The 24,962-nt window shown below is 37.8% G+C and overlaps 2 protein-coding genes across 2 annotated transcripts; both read right to left on the reverse strand.

The window, feature by feature from the left end:
• Positions 1 to 313: 313 nt before the first annotated feature.
• Positions 314 to 3,725, reverse strand: LOC130721329 (GDSL esterase/lipase At5g03610-like). The gene is made up of 4 exons (XM_057572105.1): positions 3,542 to 3,725; positions 3,217 to 3,414; positions 1,150 to 1,424; positions 314 to 1,010 (listed from the first exon to the last, which is right to left on the reverse strand). Exons 1-4 carry the CDS (start codon positions 3,609 to 3,611, stop codon positions 495 to 497), a joined length of 1,059 nt encoding a protein of 352 aa, XP_057428088.1. The 5' UTR covers positions 3,612 to 3,725; the 3' UTR covers positions 314 to 494.
• Positions 3,726 to 7,920: 4,195 nt separating this feature from the next.
• On the reverse strand, positions 7,921 to 8,805 carry LOC130719167 (uncharacterized). The gene has a single exon (XM_057569805.1). It carries the CDS (start codon positions 8,803 to 8,805, stop codon positions 7,921 to 7,923), a length of 885 nt encoding a protein of 294 aa, XP_057425788.1.
• Positions 8,806 to 24,962: the final 16,157 nt, after the last annotated feature.

Below are 24,962 nucleotides of genomic sequence, written 5' to 3' on the forward strand. Positions count from 1 at the left end.
AGTCATTGGTAAATGTCACTTTCTTATACTATTTATGTGCCCAATATCCACAACTCTAGTATGGTCAACTAACGTACAAAGGCTTTTAAATGCGGTGTATAATTGGTTCGGGTAAACATAACTGCGATAGATTGAGGTGGTGAGAAAATCTATAAGGATTATACCAAAACTAATGTGTTTTTAATCCTTTATTTTAAAACAATGCGTTTTAATTCATATTAATTAAATGATAATATCTTGAGAATTGACATTTTCTTAATTTAACTCCTCTTTTATTTCCAATTTTTCAATTTAATTTCAAAGCAATCAACAATTCAACACCCTAATTTACTTTATTTTCATATAATGATCATAACTTACAAAATAGATTCAGTAACTGACTGATCATCTTTACCTCCCAAGAAATAACAATCAATTTGAATATTTCATATTTAGAAGGTGCATTATTAAACAAGAAATGAGAATTTGAACTAGCAATAACCATGCACAACTCTCTAGTATTTAAGTTGACGAAGATCATCCTTTTTCAACTTGTTAAACACAGCATTCCAACCTGCTTGTGTTGGGTGAAACGTATCCCAAAAGAAAGCTGATTTAGGATTTTCACAAACTGTATATTTCTTCACGTTGTTCTCGTCCACGCTCCCGCAGGAATACTGGCTACTTACCCCAATGCAACATTGCTTTAACTGATCAGAAGTGTTACCATTTGATGTTTCATTAAGCACTGATAAGAAACTGTCATAAAGGTTGAGAATTACGAAGGTGGAGTGGTCCTCGGCTTCTTGGTTCAATTTGGTCACAGATTGGTTCAACAAGTTGTTGTGGAGAAGAACGAGTTGGTTGAAGGTGCTATTGCATTGCTGGAATGAGTTTGCGACAGTAATTAGAGGAAGGCAACCAAGGGGTTGTAGACCATCCACAATAATTTTTTTCACTCCTAAGTTTTTTATGCGAATCAAATTAGTGATGGTTTGATTAACCACTGAGGAGATGAAAGATGGGAAACCCTGTGGATATTAATTCAAACATAAGTGTAAAAATTTAGCAATTAATCAAATGAATGTGCTATTAATTGGTGTAAGTGTAAATGGAGTGTCAAACAAACTTTTACCATAGTGAAAAGTGTGATGATTAAAATTAATTTACCTGGAGGGAGCCATTTGTGGCCAAGTAAAAATTGTAGTCATTTCCTGAGACAGCTACTTGAGCTATAGAGTTGCTGAGATCGGAGGGAGTATACACTTTTTCTTCAATGAGCTGCTCTAAGAAATTGATCTGGACAGTCATATTTGGGTTTGATGAGGATGTGTTAAATACTCCTGTACCACCATAGGCAAAGTTCATCCCATGCTTCAAATAATGATGTGGCGCCTCATTCCGGAATTTGTAAGGGAGTGGCGATTTCTGTCCCAAATACTTCGCTGCAACACATTAGTTTTTTATTAGGGTTAATGGTCAAATTGTGGGTTTTTTTTACTGGATTCATGAATTGGAAGGGAAGATGATTCTAAGAGCATAAACTGTGAGGGCATGAATTCTGCCAAATGTCTCAATGATGCTTTGGAAAGAAAATGCAATATGATTAAGAAGCTGAAGAAGAAGGTTGATGAAGAGAAAGTCTAGAAGAATGTGGCATGGGTGTTTGCTTTGTTTTCTTGGCTAGTGACAATTGTGTGTCTAATTTGCAGAAGGAGATGAACATGAAACTATCGAGTGTCTAATTTTGGCCTTCCAATGATTTGGGAATTTAGGGATTTATGATACACTTGGGGGATTTGGGGTAACATAGAAGGGCATTTTGGGATTTTAATTTTAATTTTGTTAAAATTTTAATAATAAAACCGAATTATTATATTAATTTTTTTTAAAAAAATCCACATAGGACTCATTTAACTTGTCAGCGTGCCAGGTGTGGGCTCACCGGAGCTCCGTCCTCCGGTGAGGACTAAAACCAAAATGATTGCAACTGCAGGGAGTGATCGGCAAGTATTTTCCGAGGAGGGACTAAAATCAAAATTCGATACAAACACAGGGACCAATTTGACTATTAACCTTTTTTATTAATTATATGAGGAAATAATAGATATGATAAAGCTATGGTTAAACAACTCGCTAGAAGCTTATAGGAATCAACCGATCAAGAGGAACAAAATAGTTTCGATTAATAATTTACCAATTAGATTTTGTAGGTACTTTCACATTTAATAATAGTGATGATTGATGAGATTATTTCTTTACCATACACTCAGCGTTCTAAGTAGTGTGAGACTCATTAATTAATGAGTTTTTTTTATCACAAAAATTGAAAATCGAGTCTCAAATTAAACCATATGTTTAAAGAGTTAAGTGTTAAACTACTCCATCAACCAACTTGATTCTATTTTACTTGTTTAACAATAAATTATAATGAAAAAATTAAATTAATTAAATGTCTAAAAGAGTAAAAGGACTCATGCTGCACACACCAGGAACTATTTTATGCAGAATAAATATTTTAATTAAACGACGGTGCGATCACGCCACCCTGGTAGTCTGGAAAAAATGTGTATAATATGTTAAGAGAATGACTAAAATGCAGTGCACTATTTTGAACATCCATGAATAGACTTAAAAAAAAAATACATGAATAGTCAACTATATTTTTTAAAGGGCGTTTGGGTACTCGATCTTATGAAAAAAGAGTATGGACCTTTTTGTCTATATTTTAAAATATTTAGGACTAGTTTATAAAGTATAAAAATTTATTTGAAAGATAATATGATTATCAAGACAAAAGTATATCGAACTCCTCAAATTTTAGAGGGATACGGGAGAAATCATTTTCAATTTTTAAAAATGTGGTAATTTTTTTGAAAATAGACTAATTATATAATAACATCATTTAAAAATATGTTCACATTTAAAAAATGTGTGCATTGAATTTTTAACAAATAAAGTATTTCTCAGATGTTAACCCTTTAGACAAAGGTAGATATTTAATTTATATGAAACGTTATTAATAACTTGTTACGTTACACCTCATTATATTTATTGATCATTTCACCTAATCCTCACAAGAGACAAATATGATTGGTAAGGTTCATATACAAGATATTCAACACGACAACAACCATATCGAGCCAGGATCTTAATTATTGCCATTTTCTAAACGGAAAAAGCATGCACGATTTGCAGGCGTTCCAGTTGAAAGACGCATATAAAAAAAGGACTTACCAACGTAGTCAGTTAGAACTCGACCATCCGAGAATCTTCCGGTAGGTTCTCCAGGAAAAGTTATGCCATAAGGCTCTTTCCATGAACCAGGTGCATCTTTTCTCGTGTTGCCGGTGTCAACATAGGAGTCCCCGAACACGAACAAATTTTTGGAGTGATGATGCTGCAGGCGAGCTTCAGCTTGCTCCCCCATTTGTCCTGTAACATTTAATGAACAATTAGTAAGACGCATTATAATCTTTTTATTAGTTAGTTAAATGAAATAAAAAAGTTACATTATGGGAGGATAGATTAGTCAGATTCATTGAGCTAATTAATAAAATACCTGAGAGAAGTACAGATAATACAAGGGAAAGACTCAAGAGAGAAAACAGTTTGTTGTGTTTGGCCATCATATATAATAGCTATGGAATTAATAAAATTGAATGGTTGATTAGAGCAATTTGCTGTGGGACTTGAATTGAATGGAATGAGCTGGTGTTGAGGGTGAGAGAATTGTGAGGAAAGATGATGGATATGGTTTCATTTATATAAGGATGCAAGCACCACTTGGAATTGGCGATTATGACACCAAGGTTGAATGTGTGATAGTCGTCGTGGCGGTTTGCTACGGCTGCGTGGTCAAAACTCAAAAACACGTTGGAAATCAATAGTTGGCGGGGCCGAGTCAGTTTTCTTTTTCCATTTATGTTAATAAAAAAAGGATAAAATCCATCTTAAATTAGCTGTTAAATATGTTCATACTTTGTCCTCGACCCAAACAAATTTTTATTTAGTCTAAAGCTCCATTCACACCCAATCAAATTCTTTTTCTTATATTTCCCATTCAAAAAAAAGTTATTTTTCTTATTTCTTAATTATATTTTTTCTGGTTGCGTCGAGGAATTATCTGGCCGATTGCTATGAGATAAATCCCAACGAGACTATGAGATCACATAAGTGAATATATATATATATATATATATATATGTGTGTGTGTGTGTGTGTGTGTCTCCCAGGAATCTGGCTTCAAACACACACACACACCGCACAAGAGATAAACCCTCAATAAGAAAATTTATCAAAAAATTCAACTATCTTACAACTGTGTTAAACTTTGAATCTTATTGGTTCTAGGCTATTTCTTATAACAATGGTGTTTTGCGATTATAAATGCTATGTGGAAATCAACTCTTTTTCAATATAGGGTTGTGCTATTTGTAGATTTATTTCTCCGACATTTAGGAATACTCGTAAAGTGTGAAAGTTTTAACCATCTTTATTAACAGTGTTATATAAATTTAAGTAAAATACAATTTTTATCGTCTCAATGGCTAGAATTGTGTTTATGTTCTATCACGGCACACTTTTTTTTTTTGAATATGAAAGTGTTATTAATTGAATGCTTGAGACCATCCCTCTCAAGTAGGAAAACAAAAACCCTCTCGAGAGAGGAGGAAGTTACGACAAACTCCACAAAGGTTGGGCTATACCACAACCTTCCTTGGCTAAATGGTCCGCTAAATCATTTGCCTCTCTATATATAAACATGAGCGACACCTAAGCACAAAACCTCTCTAAGCAATACATCAATCCTTTTTAACTCAGGGAGCAGTTTCAGAGGTCTATTTGATTTACAACCTACCCATCCTACCGCTAGCGTTGAATCACTTTCGATGAAAACAGAACCCAAAGAGAATTCTTTACAGAATTTCAAAGCCATAAGGATTGCTCTCACCTCAGCTTCATAAGCCCAAGCATAGCCAATGTCTACGGAGAAGAGACCGACGAACTCCTTCGAATGGTTTCAGATTATGCCTCCTATGCCATTGGAACCTGGATTGCCCTTCGATGCCCCATTAACGTTGAATTTGAGTACCCCCACAGGTGGAGGTGACCAAATGCAAACTCGCACCTTCTTTGGCCTAGGATTGATTCAGATATCTCCAAAGTGTTGCTTTAAATCGTGAGCAGAATAGGGACATTGTCTCCACCACCCCTTTACCCACCCTGCAATTCTGGAGAGGTGGAGATCCCAAACAGCCTCCGCTGCAAAAGACCCATTGTTGAAGATTACATCATTACGAGCTTTCCACAAGGACCAGAACAGAGCGAAGGGGATGACAACCCAAAAAAGAGGGTCTGATTGCTGTCTGAGTTCTGGCCATTCAAGAATAAATCTTTGGTATTTATTGGGCAACACTATTGAACTCCCTCACGCCATAAAACGTGGCTAAGCATACTCCATGCATGGTTGCAAGTGAGAAAAAGATGTGAAGTGGTTTCCGCAGCAAGACCACACAAACTACAAAGCCCACCGTCCTCAATAGTCAGCCCTCTGGATATCAAATTTGATTTAACTGCTACCTTGTTCTCCAGGAGCTGCCAAACAAGAGCACGACTTTGGTGGCACCACTTTTCTCACCTTTTCCGGTACCACCCACTCAGCCTTGTTGAGGATTCTATGTTCAACCAGAGAGCAAAGAGCTTTGACAGTGAAGAGCCTATTTGCATCCCCTGCCCAGACTATAGTATCGCCCTCCTCCGTAGGGAAGGATTTCTCCAACAGCTTGAGTAAGGAATTTAGCCCCTCTTCCTCCCACCCAAAGCGTCGCCGACGCAGTTTCAAGTCCCACACCCACACGCCATTTGCAAATGATCCACAATCCCTTACCACCGCTTTCTTATCCGCAGCCAGGGCGAATAATCTGGGGAATTTGATATGAAGTGGCATCGAAATGAGCCATGGGTCTAGCCAGAATCTTATGTGTGTGCCAACGCCTAAATTGCAATAAACGTTGTCCCTGAAAGCTCTCCCCAACATGATATCTTCAAGCAAGACCTTGGTGATATCGTGCAACACAACATAAAAATTCCTTATATTTTCTACTAATAGATGCGCGAGAAGAAATTTCTCTTCCAAGCCATGTTTTGCACAAACTAGTTTCCTCCATAAAGCCCTTTTCTCAACTCCAAACCTCCAAGCTCATTTGATTAGTAGGGCCTTATTCTTCCAGCCTAGGAAGCCCAACCCCAATCCACCTAGGTCTGATTCTTTACATATTTGTTCCCACGCGATCAAGTGGATCTTTTTCGCGCCTTCTCTTCCACACCATAAGAACCCCCTCATTAGATTTTCCCTATCTCTTACCACCCCAATTGGTGCAAGAAACACAGACATATGAAATATTGGGATCGCACTAAGCACTGCTCGGAGAAGGACAAGCCTACCGCTCAAGGATAAGAACTGTGAGCTCCAACCATTTAATTTCGTTCTCATTTGCTCTACCACCGGACCCAGAAATTTTTCCTTCTTGGGTTACCCCTAGTGGCGCTCTAAGATAGAAAATTGGAAGGGAAGCTACTCCAACGTATAATAGTCCTGCCAATCTGTTTATCTCTTCTGGATCTATGTTACAGCCTATAAGGGAAGATTTGGAGTAATTCACCTTTAACCCTGATATTGCTAGGAACATTTCCAGGATTGCCCTAATTTCCTCTAACTGAACCTTTTCCTTGCCACAGAAGATGAGTGTGTCATCAGCAAATTGCAAGTGATTCATGATCATTTCATCACCAACCTTGAATCCGCACGGTCTTTCTCCCTCAAGCAGTTGATTAAGCATACATGACAATCTGTTCACGCATATATTAAAGAAGAATTGTGGTAACGGATCCCCTTGACAGAGCCCTTTTTCTATGGAGAAAAAGTCAGTTGGGGATCCATTAACTAAACCGTCAGGGATGCAGTCGATACGCATGCTTGCATCCATGAGATCCATTTGCTTCCAAAATCCATGTCTCTCAACATACTGAACAGAAATTCCCAGTCTATGTTATCATAGGATTTTGCGAAATCGAGCTTTAATAGGACTCCGCCATCCCTCTTCCTTCTCATAGAGTCTACAACCTCGTTGGCAATGAGTATGCTATCAGCTATCTGCCTACCATGAGTAAAGGCAAATTGATTTTGGGTTAAGATCCTCGGCATTATCCTTTGTAGGCGAGAAGCTAGGACTTTTGCAATGAGTTTATGGAAACTGCCGATGAGGCTGATGGGTCGGTATTCACCAATTGAGTTTGGGCTTGCTGTCTTGGGAATTAAGGCAATGAAAGCTGAGTTTAGTCCCCTTAGAATCTTCCCATGAGTGTGAAAGTCCTTGAATACCCTGAGTATATCTTCTTTTATCATCTTCCAGAACTGCTTGAAGAACATCATGTTAAACCCGTTCGGCACTGGTGCATGGTTACCGCCACAACATTTGACAGTTTCCCAAATTTCTGCTAAGGTAAATTCCTTTTCTAGTGAGGTCCTTTGAGCTGGTGAAAGTTTGGCAAGGTTGGTACAGTTTAGTCTTGCCTTACATCTCTGGCCTTTACTGAAGAAGGATTTGAAATGAGAGAACACCGCAGCCTTAATGTTTTCGGGGTCCTCCAGAACTGTGCCATTAAACAGTAAGTGATCCAGGGAGTTACGAGATTCTCTAGCCTTGCATTGTTTGTGGAAGAATGAAGAATTACGATCACCTTCTCTAAGCCACCGTATTCTAGATATATTGAAGCCACATTAACTCCTTTGTTCTATACTCTTTCCATAGGTTATTATTGATTACCTGCAAACGTTCCTTTCTCAGATCCTTTGTTGCACCTTCTTTCTCCATCCGGGACATAAGTTCCTGTAAGTTGTTTTCTAGCACTTTGATTTTTGCAGATCCCCACAGTCCTCTATTCTTGTTCCAGCTTCGAATCTTTTCCCGTAGACCTTTTAGTTTTTGCAGGATTATGAAGCCAGACCATCCTTCCACAATTTTTGACCCCCCACCACTCCTCCACCATTTTTGTGAAGTCCTCCTCTGCCAGCCAGTGGTTGTAAAACCGGAATAGTTTGGATCCAAAGTCCCTTGTTCCCCAGGATAATGTGACTGCCCGGTGATCTGAAGTATCCCACGCCTCCAATCTCTGAGAAACAACATTTAGAAGCTGGATCATATTATCATTCATTACCCACCTGTCAATCTTGCTCCATAGCCCTCCATTTCTAGTACTATGCCAAGTATATTCACCTCCTACCATGGGTAAGTCAACAAGGGTGTGGTTCTCCACGAACTGTTTGAAATTCGCATCACCTTCTAGGTTAGAGCCTGTTTCCTTCCTTTCCCCATCATTTAATGTGGCGTTGAAATCCCCTCTAATGATGTAGGCTCCAACATGCGCATCCAATACTACCCCCAAATCGGTAAAGAAGCTTCCTTTATCTCTCTCATTGTTGGGCTCGTAAACATTTATCACAAGACAACAAGCATCTTCAGGAAGAATTTGGAACACAGTTACCAGGAAGCGAGGGTGTTTTTCCACCCTCCATAGGTTGAGCCCAGATCCTTTCCACAGTGTTATGATACCCCCAGAAGCTCCCTCAGAAGGAACGAATTCATACTCCATATTCAAGGATCTTGCCCACCTATTTACAGTTTCTTCCCTTTCTAACCCCAATTTGGACTCCTGAATCATGACCAGCTCTAGACGCGATCGGTTCAGTATAAGTTTGGTCACTTCCCTTTTGGTAGATTTGCCTAAGCGGCGAACATTCCAAGTGACCCATCTCCTTCCCATAGTCAAGCGTCACTCCCGGGTACTTCTGCTTTGTGGGAATTGATCTGCCTCTGTAACGCTTCCAATGCCACTTCCTCCGAACACTCCAGCACCACACCCACCCTTTTCCCCAACCTCAAAGCGCGTTTAGCTCTTGTTGACACACCGTAGGGATCCACCTCCACGGTCGCTAGGCCCTGTTCGGCCTCCTCTTCAAGATTTTTCGCGACAGGACTTGCTTCCTCGGTTAAAACCTGAGCTGTAGATCCTCCCTTGTTCTTCCTCCCTCTTTTTTCCCCTTTTCTGGGTCGACCTCTGGGACGCTTTTGCTTTTGCTTAGCCTCAACTTTTTCAGAGAAAGCTAAGTCTATTTCTCTTTCTTTATCAAATAGAAAAATCTCCTAATTCAGCTCTTCCTCAGATTCACCTTGCCATCCCACTTCTACCTCAAAAAGCCCATCTTCAGAGAAAATCATAATATCTCTTGAATTGGGCCTGGGCAGGTCCAAGGCCCACCTGAAAGATCCATCAGTTAGCTTCATCGGGCTAGTCCATTCTACGTTTAGTGGGGTCTCTTCACATCCTCCATTTACCAACTCCCAAGAGTGATCCACCAGTATAGACTTATTGCTATCACTCTGAATTGGTGGGACAGAACCGCCTGCAGAGGGGTCACTAGTGTCAAGTATGGTCACCAATAGTGGTTGGACACGTAATTCTGGTCCCGCCCTCGAGACCTCAAGGTCAATGAGGTTAAAGTAAGGACTAATAATCCCTTCAAACAATCTGTATAGCGAGTTGCTAGAGCCTGGAGTTGCCAGATTGATGTTTACGTCACTCCCTATGCAAAGAGTCAAACCTTCTTTGTGTAAATAAATGCGTTGGCCCCACTCTGCAAATCCGGGTACATTGTGTGTGCTACCAGGAATAGCAAGTGAGGTAGTGACCATCGACCAAGGAGTTGGTTCCCCTGCCTCGACGCTGACAAGACTGATCTGATCAACTGCCACCGCCCCACCAACCACTTGTCTGTCAGAAAAGCAGTCCGAGGAATCACCGTCCCCAGAAAGATCCGATTCTCCCACCACCGTCTCGTCTCTCACCTCCGAGCCTGACGAAGAGTACAGTGGTGAGGTGTATCCCGAAAATGAAGACGGTTCCACCCCTTCAAACTTCTCAGGGATTGAAGAGGAATCCTCTTCGACCCAGATTCTTCTTAGACAATCGTCGATTGTAGCATCAATTGTTGTCTTCAGGATAACAGGAAGAGAGGACGCCACCGGGATTCTTGCTCTATCTAGTCTCCGGAGTAGTTTGTGTCTTCATCAATTGTCACCAATGTACCAAAAGACCCCCCCCCCACAGCCGAGAAGAAGTCGATGTTCTATGCCCCAAGGGGTACATTAGTTAAGTTCACCCAACGCAGGTGCCTCGTAGGTGTTGATAGTGTCGTGACTGGCTGCACCAACTCGAATTTGTGACCTAGGAAATCTCCACCCTACTACAAGAACGAATTTAGCTCCTCTCTGTTCTGGAACCTCAGCACTACCTCTTTTGCACCCCATGGAATGGCTTTGACCCTGCTAAGGCCTTTGGTGTTGAGGAAATTTTGGATAGTCTCCACCGATTGATATCGTGTCAAAGACGCGATAATCATATTATGTACCTTCGCATGATCCTCTGCCTTGGTGCGATAGCAGCATTTTGAGATTCGCAGACGCCCCAGCGGCTTACGGATCACTCTTCTCCATTCCTTCTTCCCCCTTGGAGAGTGAACCCACTTTTGTTTTGCGTTCCCACCAACAGATAGCCCTTGGGGTTGCGTTTTGGGAATAGCCCGCAGGGCCAGTGGGTAACGAGCAGCAATCACGAATATGGCTCTGTTGTTTAACCAACTTCCGTTGAGTAAAGAAGTGGTGCGGGCAGCGTCATATGCTTTTTCAAATCTCACGAAGGCGAATTTTGATCTCCGATAGCTTTTCTTTTTCCTTTGGACAAAAACTCCCCTCAGCCTCCCAGCTACCGCAGAGGTCTTTTTGATTTGAGTGTAAGTAGTTCCCTCCTCCAAGCCATCGATGAACAGGGTGGTGTTTGTTTTCTGCCTCCCTAGACGGCACCGCGCTCCGCTTTTTGGTAACCTGCTCGCGTTCTGGTGCACCTTTTGCCGGAGCAAATCTGCTGTGATGCTTCCCCTGGGGGTGAAAGCGCCGGTTTGGGTGGTATCCCACCCTCCTGACTCGTGCCTGGGGAAACCTTCTTGAAGACTCTGCCTCCATATCGAATCTCCATTGCTCCTTTCCTCTAGGGTCCTCCGATGCCTTCCATATCTGTGGTAGAGAGAGGTTGGAGTCTCTTTCTCTAAAGCTACCCATATCCACCTCTGAACTATACAAAAACCCTATCACGACTCACTTTAAGTTTGTGACTGGTGACACGATAAACTAGCATCAACCAAACTCTCAAGTAATCGGCCAAGTCTAAGGGTAAAAACCACACTAATTAAGGGCACATAAGTCAAAATAAATAAATTTACTGAAAAATTCACAGATAAATTCACATATTTTTCTCGATATTTTCAACTTATCAAAAATAAAAATATTTGTCAAAACAACATATGTCTTGTTTTTTAGTGGTTACAAATGTCTATTCATCATGGATTTGATGCCTCAGGATTTATAGCTATTTTTCTAGTTATTTTTCATGTAGGTAAATTGATTAATTAAGGTCTATTCATTCTACGATACTTTAGGCTTAGTTCACGCATTTTAATTTTTTTAGGTGAGTTTATGATTTTATAGATTTTAGTTTGTTTTTGTTGGATTTGGTAGCTAGATTTTCTCTATTTTTATTTAGTTTATATCTTTTCTAGATTTTGTTCCTTTATTTAGAGTTAATAAGTTTTTATCTTAGGTATTTACTTTTTATTATTTTATTTGAGGAGAGAATATGGATAAAGTGGAGAAAATAAGGAAAAAAGAGAAAAGTTTGAAGTTGTTATGCTAAGTGGCGCGACCGTAGTGCAAATTTTGCGCGACCGCGCTACTTTCAAAATTTAAATTCTTTTTGCAAAATTTGACATGACCTTTACATCCAAAGGCTATTTTGCGAAATATTTCTCTAGAACTCACAAGAGATCAAGGAGAACATTCCTAGGGCTTGCTCTTGCTCTGGAGCTTTTGGGTTCAATTTCTCCATCCTTGTAATCATGTTAGCCATGCTTGGCTCATTTCCTTACCAAACTTGGGTTTGACAGATTCTCATTGCTAGCTATGCTTTAACATTTTCAGTTTAAGTATGAGTTTGAGTTCTTATCTATGAATCTTTTCTCCATTTAATTTACCTTGAGTCGACACAAGCATTTTACTATTTCTACCGCAAATGATGATTTAGTTAGGAATAGGGAACTCGGAAAGGGATTAAAAATTTCCACACCTTGGACATAAGGGTTGTGCTAGGTTTTGTTGGCCTTAATGTATTTGAAATTAATCCTCAATTAAATTGGATTAGAATCTAAGACATTATGACAAGCAATTGAATTGAGAGTTCTATTTTGTTAAGATATTAACAAGTAGAAATCTAGGTAAAGCGTCATAAATAAAATTTATACATTCATTCATGAGTTGTAAACAAACAATCAACTCTTAATCTCCTATTCAGTAATTAAATTAGTGGAAATTGGTATTAGACAACCACCCTCGTGTTCGATCTCTTATTATTACCTCCGGTCTTATTTATAAGAACTAAAGAGACGAAAAATCTTGGTCATTTTTATAAGAACAAAATGGAAGTTTGTGCTATATTAAATTTTGTTTCCAATGATGCCCTTATTAATTATAACTAGTAAAATGTGCGCTAGAGGGGAAGGAAAAAACAAAGGCCTCAGGTTGTTGGTTCTGATGTCGTAGTTGCATCGAATGTGTCTGGCACTGCGTCTAGTAGGGTGGATCCTATGGATTTGGCGTCTTCTCAGTCTAAGGATTTTGTTTATGAACGAGCATGTAAGATGTGGTCGGTTGGTAAGGAGCTGGGGCTTGTTTGGAATGGTTCTGATGAGGAGGCCATTGAGGGTTGTGTGCTGCATCTCAAGAGGACTCACCCAAATAAGTATGGGTCATCTTGAGGTTTTTAGCTTAGTTTTTAGATGGTTTTGGCTTTGCTTTGGGGTCTTTTTATTTGTCTTATTGTGGTTAGGTTTGTGTTGTTATGTCTTGTTGTATAGGTGTCTTATTTGGCCTTGTATGCCTCAAAGGCGTTTCTCGGGAATGTTGTACTCTTTTTCCTTCACTAAGGTTTTTCCCACTGAGTTGTTCCTAGGAAGGTTTTAATGAGGCACGTTCTCTGGATATCATCTTTGGGGTGGTCATATTTGGTAGGGTTTAGGTTATTTGTCTTATTTATGAGAGGTTTGTTCTTATGGATTACTTGCTCATTATATATACATATATATATATATACACACATATATATATATATATATCTTTTGCTTTCAATTTTTTTTATTCTCTCTCCTTCCTACTCTCCAACACTAGAACAAAGGGTAATTTTGGAAGTTTATTTTAATTTAGGACAAATTTAATGCATTTTAACTAATTTAACTACATTTCTTAAACCGTGTGAATTTTTTTTTTGTTCTTATAAATAGGACCAGAGGTAGTACTTTCATTCATTATTAACTGTCAACTATGAAGAAAAAAAATTGTTCCTATATAGCTGTCCACTTAGCATTTCAAGTGAGCATTAAATGAATTTTTCGAAATAATACCCTTGTTGGAGTAATAAATGAGGAAAGATAAAATACATTCCAGAGGGTAAAATAGAAAAATAAATAATGATTTTATGAAAATTAGCAACATTAATTGCGCTCCTTAATATGTGATCTTGGTGCGTTGATTGTTACAATGCTTCTTAGCCTTTGTGAGGCCCTTGCCCCTTGGTCTTATAACATTTCTTTTTCCCGGTGGTGGCTTGTAGGGTGCAAGTGTACCCGGTTTCCAATTGCCTATCCTGACAGGTGGTGTGATCCTATTGGCCCTAGCATGTATAACATGGGTGCAAGACCCTTAGACAACTGATCGATTCGTTAGAATTGAAACTTTCTTAATTTGACAAAATATTTTTATTTCCAATTTTGCATGTCAATTTCAAAGCAATCAACCAATCAACTACCCAAAGTTTCTTTATTTTCATTCATTCTTTGTGAAAGTGATTCTAGTGTTTTGAAATCTTGTGCTGCATATTTTGCGAACATTATCAGTTAGGTGCTTCAAAACTTTGTGTTGTTAGGTTCACATAGCCTTTGTGTAAACACACTATAAGAAAAATATTCATTAGCATCAGTCAATTATCGACGCTATGTCTTCTTTAGCATCGATGTCGAGACGGACAATAAAATTGTCAAAGCTAAAACTTTGCACCACTCACTTAGCCATCGCAAATACTTAGAGTTGGTTAAGATGACTTTAAGCCGATACAACTCATTGGTGGTAATGACCGATTTTAAATCATATTAGCGACTGTTGTCTAGGCCAAATATATATTTTGGCGCTCTTAGCATCAGCTACGACCAACACTAACCTTCATATTATTTTCACAACAACACCAAATTCATGTTGAGATTCAGAATTATCCAACTCCATTATTAGTTTTTCAATGGTACATAGAGTTGAATAGTTTAACCACTGAAATATACATACATGCTTATTAGTTATTATATATAGGCTATCATGCATCGTCTGTAAAGGCTTTGAATTCGTTATATAACTTGGCCACTTCTTGATCAATACGATTTCCCTATTACATGTCTTCATTCCACGTTTTATAAGGAAATGGAGACAAGGAATTGAGAAATAACAATGGTTAAGTGACCAAGCTACATAATTGTATTCAAAGACTACAATGGCGATACATGTACTCTGTGACAAATAAATAAACCTTTTTATATATTTCAATCATCAAAACAATCAAACTCATCATTCCTTACAGTGATTCCTAAAATGGATTCTTGGTAGGGTACATGTACAAGGTGGTTACTAAAACTTTGGCCAAGAGGATCAAGGTGGTAATGCCAAAATTGATTGGTGAAACCCAATATGCTTTTGTTGGTGGTAGGAACCTAATTGATAGCGTTTTAGTTGCAAACGAGGTAATTTTGCGAAGCGAAGAGGGCGCGTTCCTGAAAGTGGATTATGAGACTTGGTGAAGTGGGAGTTTCGTTTGTATATGCTGAGGAGGATAAAGTTCTACGACAAATGAACATCATAGATTCAAGGCTGCTTGGAATCCTCTAGGATTTCGTTCCATGTCAATGGCAGCCCCATAGAATTTTTCAGTATGGCTAAATGTCGCTTCCTTTCTTTTTCTCATAGGGGTTGAACGTCTCAATGGTTTGATAAGGGAGGCTGTACATCTTAGACGATTTTCTCCTTTTATGGTGGGTAATGAAAATCCAGTGGGAGTCTCTCTGTTCCAGTTCATTGACGATACATTGTTCATAGGAGAAGAATCCCTTCAAAATGTGGTGCTTTTAAAGTGCGTTCTTAGATGCTTTGAACTTGTCTTAGGACTGAAGGTAAATTTTCACAAAAGTAGACTTGTGGGAAACTCTATGAAGGATAATGTGATATGAAGATTAGCAGCTTTATTGCATTGTCGAGTCATGCACATCCCATTCGTTTATCTTGACATTCCAATGGGAGGAAATCCAAGGAATATTTCGTTCTGGAACACAATTATTACAAAGCTTCAAAACAGATTGTCAAAGTACAAAGAACTTTGTCTTTGTCTTTTGGGGGAAGGCTATGTTTAATTAAAAGTGTTCTCAAGGACCTTCCTCTCTATTTCAGAATATAGGTGGGGGTTATTGAGCATTGCAAGAGAGTCATGGGAAATATTTTATAGGGTGGCTGTGAGGGAGAAAGAAAAATAGAATAGGTGGGTTGGGAAAAGGTATGTGAGTATGTCGACCAAAGGAGCAAGGTGGAAGGAGAATTGCGAGTTAAGGACTTGAGAAATTTAATTCGTGATGGAGGTTGTTGACGAATGGCGAGATGGAAAATTCTGAATGCAAAATACAACAACTTTGTTGGTCCAAAGGATTCGACTTGGTGGAAATATCTTTGTAACTCTTACTTTGGAGACACAATAGGAAGGTGGTTTGTGGATAGCCTCAGAAGAAGGATTGGAGAGTGAAATGAAGTTCAACTTTGTTAGGAAGATTGGTTAGGCTGTGGATTACTATGAGATCAATTTGGGAGGTTATACAGATTTCATCTCAACGAAACTATTGTAGAAAAGAAATGGGAGAGTCGATTAATGGAGCTTGACAAAGGAATAAGGTACCTAATCAGAGTCTTCACTCCTACTAAGGGTGTTGAGTACTTTGCTTAGTGATTGGATGCATTTTGTCTAAGTGTTGTGGGTTAGCAAGGATGAATAACTTGGTGTGATAAACAACATGTGTTTGTTAGATGTGCGACCAAATGTTCTAGCATTGGGTAGAACATTGTGCAACTGGTTGCTGTTTGGTTATTGTACATATTTACGTGATGGATTCACGTGATGTATTTTGTCATAAGATTTGTGGTGATCTCACGCGTTTTTAGCTGTACATATCTTCTTTTTTTTGAGAGAATTAATCTATTTTGAAAATAGGGTTAATTCCGTGTGAACCAAGCAATCTGGAAGATTTGTTTCCGTTTTGTTATTTGTGGAAGAAAAACTTTTCAAGATTTGTTCCTGCTTTTCTACATGGGCTGGTTGATGCTCAGCTCTTTGAAGACCAAGGCCCGGAGAACATCTATATAAATGATGTAAGAAACCCTAGCTCCTACACGAATTGTTAATTGTATTAGGGTTTACTTTGTGAGTCCATATTGTACTTTGTTAATTGTTATTTAGTTGAGTTTTAAATCTCTACATCTTTATTGTAACTTGTGATTCAATCACTATGGTGAGTGATTGAGAGAAACTGAAATGGGTAGCGTTTAGGTTGTAAGGCTTATGAACAAGGAGTGTTCTTGTAAGACCAGTTATTCCTAAACAACTAATAATGGATTTCCTTTCTTGGGTGAAAACCCTCCAGACGTAGATGACATTGCACCGAACTGGGTTACCAATTCCTTGTGCTATTTTGTTTTATTGTTTTGATTACTTTATAGCACGTTTAATTATGTTCGTTGTTGTTTGCATGTTCTACACAATGTCCTGAACATTGTGTAACACATCCGTCCAAGGTGAATCAGAATTTCAAAGGGCATGGCGGATGGCTGGTTCTGGACCAAGGAAAAGTGAGGTTGTTATTCAGTTAAATCTGCACATGATCTGTTGTAGGGACCTGTAATTGAGATTGAAGACAACATCTTCCATCTTTTATGGTCGACAAAAGCCACTTCTAATGTTTTAACAGTAACCTGGAAGATGAACATGCTATCAAGTAACTCAAAAGGATTCCCCTCCTTGTATTCACAATCAGAGGAGACATTTTCATATCTTTTCTTTTATTATCCCTGCTTCCGGAAGTGTGGTCGCAACTCGCAAGCATATAAATGGTGTGGTATCGCTACAGTTCGTCCAAACGAAGGTTGTGCCCACTTTCTGCAACATCTATCTGTCTGTGCAACATCTTCACCTCCTTTCCATATTGCATGAAGCTTCGATCTGGAGGGCGAAACCACATGCGGCTCTCCGAGGGAGAGAGCAGCTCCGTCGTTGCGGTCACCGATCAAGCAATGAGAAGCTAGGTGCGCTAGAGGAATGAACTACGGTTTTCTGTAGACATAGCGGGGAAGTTGAAACAAAGACACCGCGGAGAGGGAGAAGAAGCGCGAGAATAAATGTAGTTTTTTTTTGTGCTTTAGCAAGCATTTGTAACTATTAAACCCTTTTATGTAGTAGTGAGTGATGACCAAATTTCGTCACTATTTTCATCACAAATTGTAAAGCATGTTTTCCGATGGATTCAGTGACGAAAGTATTTCGTATCAAAATCCATAACTATACACACAATGAAAATTTTAGTTACGAAATTATTGATGAAATATTTAGTGACTGAAATATCCGTCACTAATTTTGTTACTAAATACCTGGAAAATAAAATCCGTCACCAAAGTGGTAACTATTAGCTATGAACTTAAATCCGTCACTAAATTCCGTCACTAATTTGCACTTTTTGAGGTAGTGTTTGGCCTGACTTATGTTTTACTTTTAAGAAAAGTTGGGCCCAACACACTTGATGATAAGCTCTTAAAATTTTTTACAAAGAAAATATAAAAAAGTGACTTTTAAGTAAAAAGTTAAATGAGGGAGCTTTTTTCAAATAAGCTGTAGAGACATCACCTCTATCATCTACCACCACCACCACTTTTACCATCACCTCCACCACAACCGTCCACCACCACCATCGTTGCCACCGCCATGACAACCACCTCCATTGCCACCACCATCACCACCTTCATTAGCACCACCACCATCACATCTAGGGGTGGGAATAGGTCAGGCCGTTCGTAGGGGCCTATGGCCTAGCCTACCACAGGCTCAGGCCAGGCTAGGCCAAATTGGTAAATAGGCAAGGCCTAGGCTTTTTGAAAAGCCTATTTAGTTAAAAAGGCTAGGCATAGGCCATTCAAAAAGCCTTTTAAGCCTTATAGGCTAGCCTATTTAAGTAAAAATAATTAGTATTTTTCTGGTACATTGTAAATATGATTAATATAAATATATTTTACCATTGATGATGTCTATATATTAGAAATTTATCATAATATCTTAATATTATATACTTATTGACATTTTTATATATTTAAGCAAATTGACTTATATAATGACTCAAAGTTATAAGTATTTAGAAATAGATATATAACGCATTTAAATATCTTAATATGAAGTGTGATTTTATACTGACTCTCTGACTCTAAGAAACCAACATAATCTCTCGTTTAGTTTCATCTCTACCTAATAGCTTATAATATTATGAGTCTGATTGTTGAAAAAATTATTTTAGTATAATTTAACCCGTTAGTTTATAAGTTTGATAGCTTCTGTACAAATAAGTTTTTTAGCAAACATAAAACTCTTATTGTGAAACGGACCTTTAAATAGGCTACTAGGCCAGGCCAGGCTTTCAAGAAGGCTAGGCCAGGCTCGAAAAAAAGCCTTTGACAGGCTACAGGCCAGGCTCAGGCCTTAAGATTTTTAAATAGGCTAGACCTATTTACGCAAAGCCTACCTAGGCTCAGCCTATTCCCACCTCACATCCATTATTACCGCCACCCTCCACCCTCCACCACCACCACCTCTACCATCTCCTCCACCACAACTGTCCACCACCAGCACCATCGTTGCTACCTCCACGACCACAGTCACCACCACCACCACCATCACCTCCATTGCCACCGCCACCTCCACCATCACCCTACTGTTACCCCCACCTTCTACCCTCCACCGCCATCACCACCTCTACCATCACCTCAACCACAACCGTTCACCACCACCATCGTTGTCACCATCACCACTTCATTGCTACCACCACCATGACCTCCTCCACAACCGTTCACCACCACCATTGCCACCGCCACGACTACCGCCACGACTACCACCACCTTCATTGCCACCAACACCACCACCATCACCTTCACCTTCATAGCTACCACCACCCTCCCCGACCCTTTTATATGCCCCACCACCACCACCTCTACCATCACCTCCACCACAACCGTTCATTGCCACCACCACTGCCGCCTCTGGAACCACCATCACTACAAAAAAACTGTTATTTTGTGGGGTTTTTTTAGCGGGGGTTTCCAAAACCCCCGCAAATGTCGTTAACTTTTTAAAGTCACGAGGGTTTTACTAAACCCCGTAATTAACTCGCGGATTTTTTTCTAATTTTCCCTCGTTTATTTCAGATCCCTTTCCTAATTCCCTCTCTCACGACTCACACCTCTCATCTCTCTGCAACTCTCACCATGAAACCCTAGATCTAGCAACCGATCGTTGTTTCTCCACCCTCTTCTCTCACGGATTTTTGTTTTTGAGCGCAGAATCAGTTCTTGAAGAGCGATTGAGTTCGATTCACTGCTCAACTATTTCATGGCTTCACTGCTCAAAGGTTGGTTCATTCTTCTTCAACCCTCTTTCTTCGTCAATCGTTCCTTCAATTTCAGCATTTTCTGTTCTCTGATTTGGTTTCGCTGCATGCGTTTACGATTCTCCCTGCAACCTTCGCTGTTGCTGCTGTAACAGTTTCGAATCATTTGAAAATTGCTTGATACTATCTATGGAATTCGGTTAATTGATTGACTGAATTTATAAGCATATTCAGTGGCGGAGCACAGTGTTGATTGCAACCACAGTTTTGCCTCAGGTCCTCTCTTTCCTTATTATGACCAGCTTAAGTTGCTTTCTAATTCTGTTGTAGCCTCTGTCCATAAGTTGTTTTAGAAAATGCGTGAATGAGTTTGCCTTCATATGATTGTTGAAATTATAATGCCCGATGAAGTGCCTCACTGAATTTCTCTTCATGTTTGTTGAATTTGGGGCTAACATTGAGGTGCTTGTGGCGTTTGAAGAATGCTTAGAATCCGAAAATAAATGACATGCTTGCTGATGGTGTTCGGAGAACGCTGAGAAGCTGGATTGAAATGGGACTCCGGGTTTGAACATTCTAACTTTCCTTATGCTATGTCGATTTGATGGTTTTTGTCACTCATAATGGGAAAATCTGAATATGCTATGTCGATTTGTCGCTTGAATGATTGTTAAATCTTAAATAGCTGAAATATTAGACTTGTGACTTGTGAGTTAACATGTTAGCTTTGATGGAATCTGACATATCCTATTAATACTATTACTCACAAAATAATGAGTCCTGAAACTTTCCCATGGTGGATAAACAGGTTCTAAGCTATGACTTTGTCTATTGGAAGCTTGGGTACATCCATTGTTTCTACTTAAATTTCATCGAGTTGATTTGTCTTCCAAAGCCAATAGCTTATCGTTGTGACCACCAGTGCATATGGCACCATACATGAATTTCCATGATTCCTTAGTTTCTTTTATAGCATTAGTAAAAATTGTTTTAATGCTGCTTACTTGGATTCAGGTTATGTACACTTGACCCTTGACATGCAATTATTAGTATAAAATGTGAAACTGAGGCTGCGAGTCAGGTTAACTTCATTACCTTCATAAAACCTAGAGCATAAATTTCATAAACCTGTTACATGGATGATATCACTTTGCATTTTCCATGTAACAACTATGCAATATACACTATTATAATTAGATTCCTGATGATGGAACCACTTTAAGCTTAGTGGGACAAATTTAACTTTATCATCATACTTGCCTAAAAAATGACAAACAATGAAACAAATCAGCACATATTTTTTTGAAGAATCCATTACATGCCTATGCTTTGATAGTAGCTTTTAGATATTAGAGTATATATGATTTGGCTTCTTTTCCTAATATTCTCTCAGTTCTCATTGCTTTGTGATAGTATGTGTGACTGCTTGGACTTGTTAACAAATAAGTTGGATGAACACAGCTAGGATGAGGAGACGCATGGAAGATTGTCTGGTATTAGTATGGTATTGTATATTCTCTTCCAGTAATGAACCAGCCTATATGGATACTGTGTATGTTTTCAGGTGCTACTTCACTTTGTTCCAATTTGCAATTGTCAGTCTTTTATTCCACATCCTAAGTTCCTAACTCTGACCAAAGTACTACATGTCATTTATAAAAGTGTTCTGCAATTTAAAAACTGTTTTTAATTAAAATCGATCAAGTTAAAAACCAGTTCAAAATGAACTCTTACTAATTTTTCAGATTATAGATGCCCTAAAAGTATTGCTCATGTGCCTAGTTAAAAAATGAGATAGACACTTTTCATAAGCAAATTATAAAATCTTACCTTATACTAGTGTGTTAGTCTAGTGTGTACGGATGGCTATGTAACTGAATGATGACATCTCCATAAATTTTTGTTATGATGAGTTATCAATTTGTTAGAGGCAGTTAGATGGTTAGCTACTGTTGAAAACTTTATATATGTTGTAAATCACAGTGTTAATTCAAGAGAAGAGTTCATTCAGTTCACTCTAAACTTCTCTCTCTCTGTTTACTATCTCATTATCTAATTCATCTTGGAAGGAATTGGATGAGGGGCTCATGAAGGTTAAGGAGATGGAGATGAAAGACTTTGAGATGTTAGTCGATAAGTTCAACGACCTACCACTTTCCTTGATACAACAGACCAACGATCTTAGTGGGATATGCCACAAACACCGGTGAAGTCACTGGTTTTCCAGGTATGGTTTTTACAACTAGTTTTCACATATCAGTTTCTGAAGAATTAATTAATGGGTTAATAACTCATTCAATATTTCTTTTTCGTGTATCTAGGGGTCGTGAATGAATGGAGATATGCTTAAGCTAGATGGATCGAAAGAGGAAACAAAATGAAGTATTCAAACTGCTGCTGCTGTATTTTGGAAGAAACTCTCAGCAGAGTATTTGTCTAACTCTAGTCTATTCTGTCAAATATCTGTAGGTATTTATTGGTTAACTTAGATGAATTTGGTTTGCACATGGTAGTATAACAAAGAAATGCTCTCTTACTGAGGTTTTGTTCTTTTGCACATTTAGTTGATTTTGAGTATTATTACTATCACCAATTAGTTAAGTTGGTTGTCTATCATGAAGCTTGCAGACTTTTCCTAGAAGTAAGTAAGTAGACTTCTAGAAGATGCTAGAGGTCCCTAAGACATAGAAACAGTGTAAATAATCTCTTGCATTTAAGGGAGGTTGAAAACTCCCGTTAAAAAAAGCTTGCAGATAAGGGAGGTTTAAAACCCCCGCTAAATGTATATGCATGTACCAGGGTTTGCTGAAAAACGCCGTTAATGATTTGTGGGGAGTGTAACTTCGGGATTTTTCAAAACCCCCGCTAAGTAACTCGCGGGGGTTGAAAACCCCCACTAAATGCAAAAAAAAAACCCCGCTAAATAACTTTTTTTTTGTAGTGCATCATTATCATTGCTGCCAACTCCTCCTTCATAACCCCCACTACCATCGCCTCCACCATCACCACATTGCCACCACCCCTACCACCAGTAACAACCACCACCACTGCGACCACTGCTAATAGGTACCACCGACCTCCAGTACCAGTGCTACGCCACCCTCCACCATCGTGTCGCCTCAACCACCAATGTTATGAATTTATTAACTAACAAATAGCTTTTAAATGAAAAGTAGCTTTTAAGTTATAAATTAAAAATAAAAAATTGATAAACAACTTTTACTTTTTTCTAAAGAAAAGTAACTTTTAAGTATAAAAAAAAAGTCAGGAGAAGGAAGGCTGCTTGTTCATTTGGTTTGCAACAGTATGGCATATTTGGAACCTTTGTAACTCAGTTGTGTTTAGAAATGGGAAGGTGAATTTATCAACTGCTATGAATTGAACCACCAGATTAAATCAAGTCTTGGCTGTGGCTTGAAGAAAAAATTAAATAATAATTTTGTTTGTTCTCTTTTTGAGTGGAGCCATAGCCAACTGTGATTTGGATTGTTGTTTGGAAGACTGTTTGGGAGGAGTGGGTTGGGATATTTTCTCATGTTGATTTCCCAATAAGAGAAGATCGAGGATGGTGCATTATTGTTTGTACAGGTTGCTTATTTTGATTTTTATATCCTTCTTTGTTGTTAGTGATTATCATTTTAGCTTGTGAGCTGTGACTTTCTTTGGATGTATTGATCCGTTGTATTTTTCAATTAATAATATGGCTAATAAAAAAATATTTATGTTTTGAGAAAATTCAACATTACATGATAACTAGATATTATACCCGTGCCTTGCATGGGTTTATTTACAAATTTTGTTAACATTATATAAAAATTATTATAGTTTAACTAAATAAAAATTAATATTTTTTTATTATAAATATAGAAGAATTGTGTTAAGAGATTTTAATAAATAATATTATAGTTTTTATAAATAATTAATATTATTCAAATTTAATTATTAGCATAGAAATAATTTTAACAATTAGAATTGTTATTTATTTAAGAATATCAAAAATTATTAAGTTTATTTAAAATATTTAAATTACGTAAAAAATGTTAAGTAATAAGTGTTTCATATTATGAAATAAGTTTTGATATCATTTCTTATATTTTTACCAGGAAAGTCATTTACTGTGACATGTCAAGACCAAGAAGAATAAATTAATTTTAACTTTTTGAATTACAATAAGTGATAATTTAAATAGTCTTTTGACAAAAATTGCCTAAAATATTATCTTATGAATTTAGTTTTTTTTTCAACTTATTTGGTTTGCGAATGTTTTCTTACATCCGATAGTCATGCGACTAATCCCTTGAGCCTCTACGATCACATTAAGTGGATAGGTCAGGCCTCTCAAAACAAACATTTATTCAACTTTGGCTATTATTATTTTTCTCTATATTATGCTTCATCGAGTCATTAAATACCTTTTAGCGACATTTTTCAATTTTAAAATATTTGTTATTAAATAACTTTAATTTTTAATATTTGTAAAATGCAAAACTTAAAATAATTTTAGTGTTTTTTTAAAGTAAATTTTACGTTGATGAATGTTGTTAATTAATGTAAGTGGTTTAATATTTTTTGACAATACAATTTTTTTTAATATATTATTACAAAGGTATGAGAGTTTTATGCTTTAACGTATTCAATGTAAAACTCAAGTCTCATTTACATATAAATAGTTTTTTTATTTTAAAACTATTTTATCTAAATTTTTGTTAATAAATATTATTTTTTATTATATTTAGTTTTTAATCAATACATATATTAAAACAGAATCACTCCAAGAAGTGATTAGCTGATGTGTCAGCTCCTCAAATATTTAGGAATATTTTATTTCCCAAACCTGAATAAATAGTAATATTTTATTCCCTCTTCATTATTTTATTATATTTTACTCCATTCATCCTCCCTTCTCTCTCTCCCACTATCTCCCTCATTAATTCCGTCATTTGATTTCTTTCCTTTTCCTCATGTTTTCTCTCTCCCACGGTCCCGTCATTAATTCCGTCCTTTGTTTTCTCTTTCAAAAATACTATTTTTAATTTTTAATTAATAAATTTTCACCAATCTTTTCAGATATCATTCACTTAATAATTTTTTTTTAAAT

The sequence above is a fragment of the Lotus japonicus genome, chromosome 5 (genome assembly GCF_012489685.1).
Source record: "Lotus japonicus ecotype B-129 chromosome 5, LjGifu_v1.2".
In the NCBI taxonomy this organism is placed as follows: Eukaryota; Viridiplantae; Streptophyta; class Magnoliopsida; order Fabales; family Fabaceae; genus Lotus; species Lotus japonicus.

What these genes read in the sequence shown, in the direction of transcription:
- LOC130721329 (XM_057572105.1), bottom strand. Translation starts at nt 3,611, where the DNA reads ATGATGGCCAAACACAACAAACTGTTTTCTCTCTTGAGTCTTTCCCTT. An exon ending in ATTATCTGTACTTCTCTCAG is followed by an intron (nt 3,415 to 3,541) that starts GTATTTTATTAA and finishes TAAATGTTACAG; the next exon opens with GACAAATGGGGGAGCAAGCT. An exon ending in CCACAAATGGCTCCCTCCAG is followed by an intron (nt 1,011 to 1,149) that starts GTAAATTAATTT and finishes TAATATCCACAG; the next exon opens with GGTTTCCCATCTTTCATCTC.
- LOC130719167 (XM_057569805.1), bottom strand. Translation starts at nt 8,805, where the DNA reads ATGGGAAGGAGATGGGTCACTTGGAATGTTCGCCGCTTAGGCAAATCT.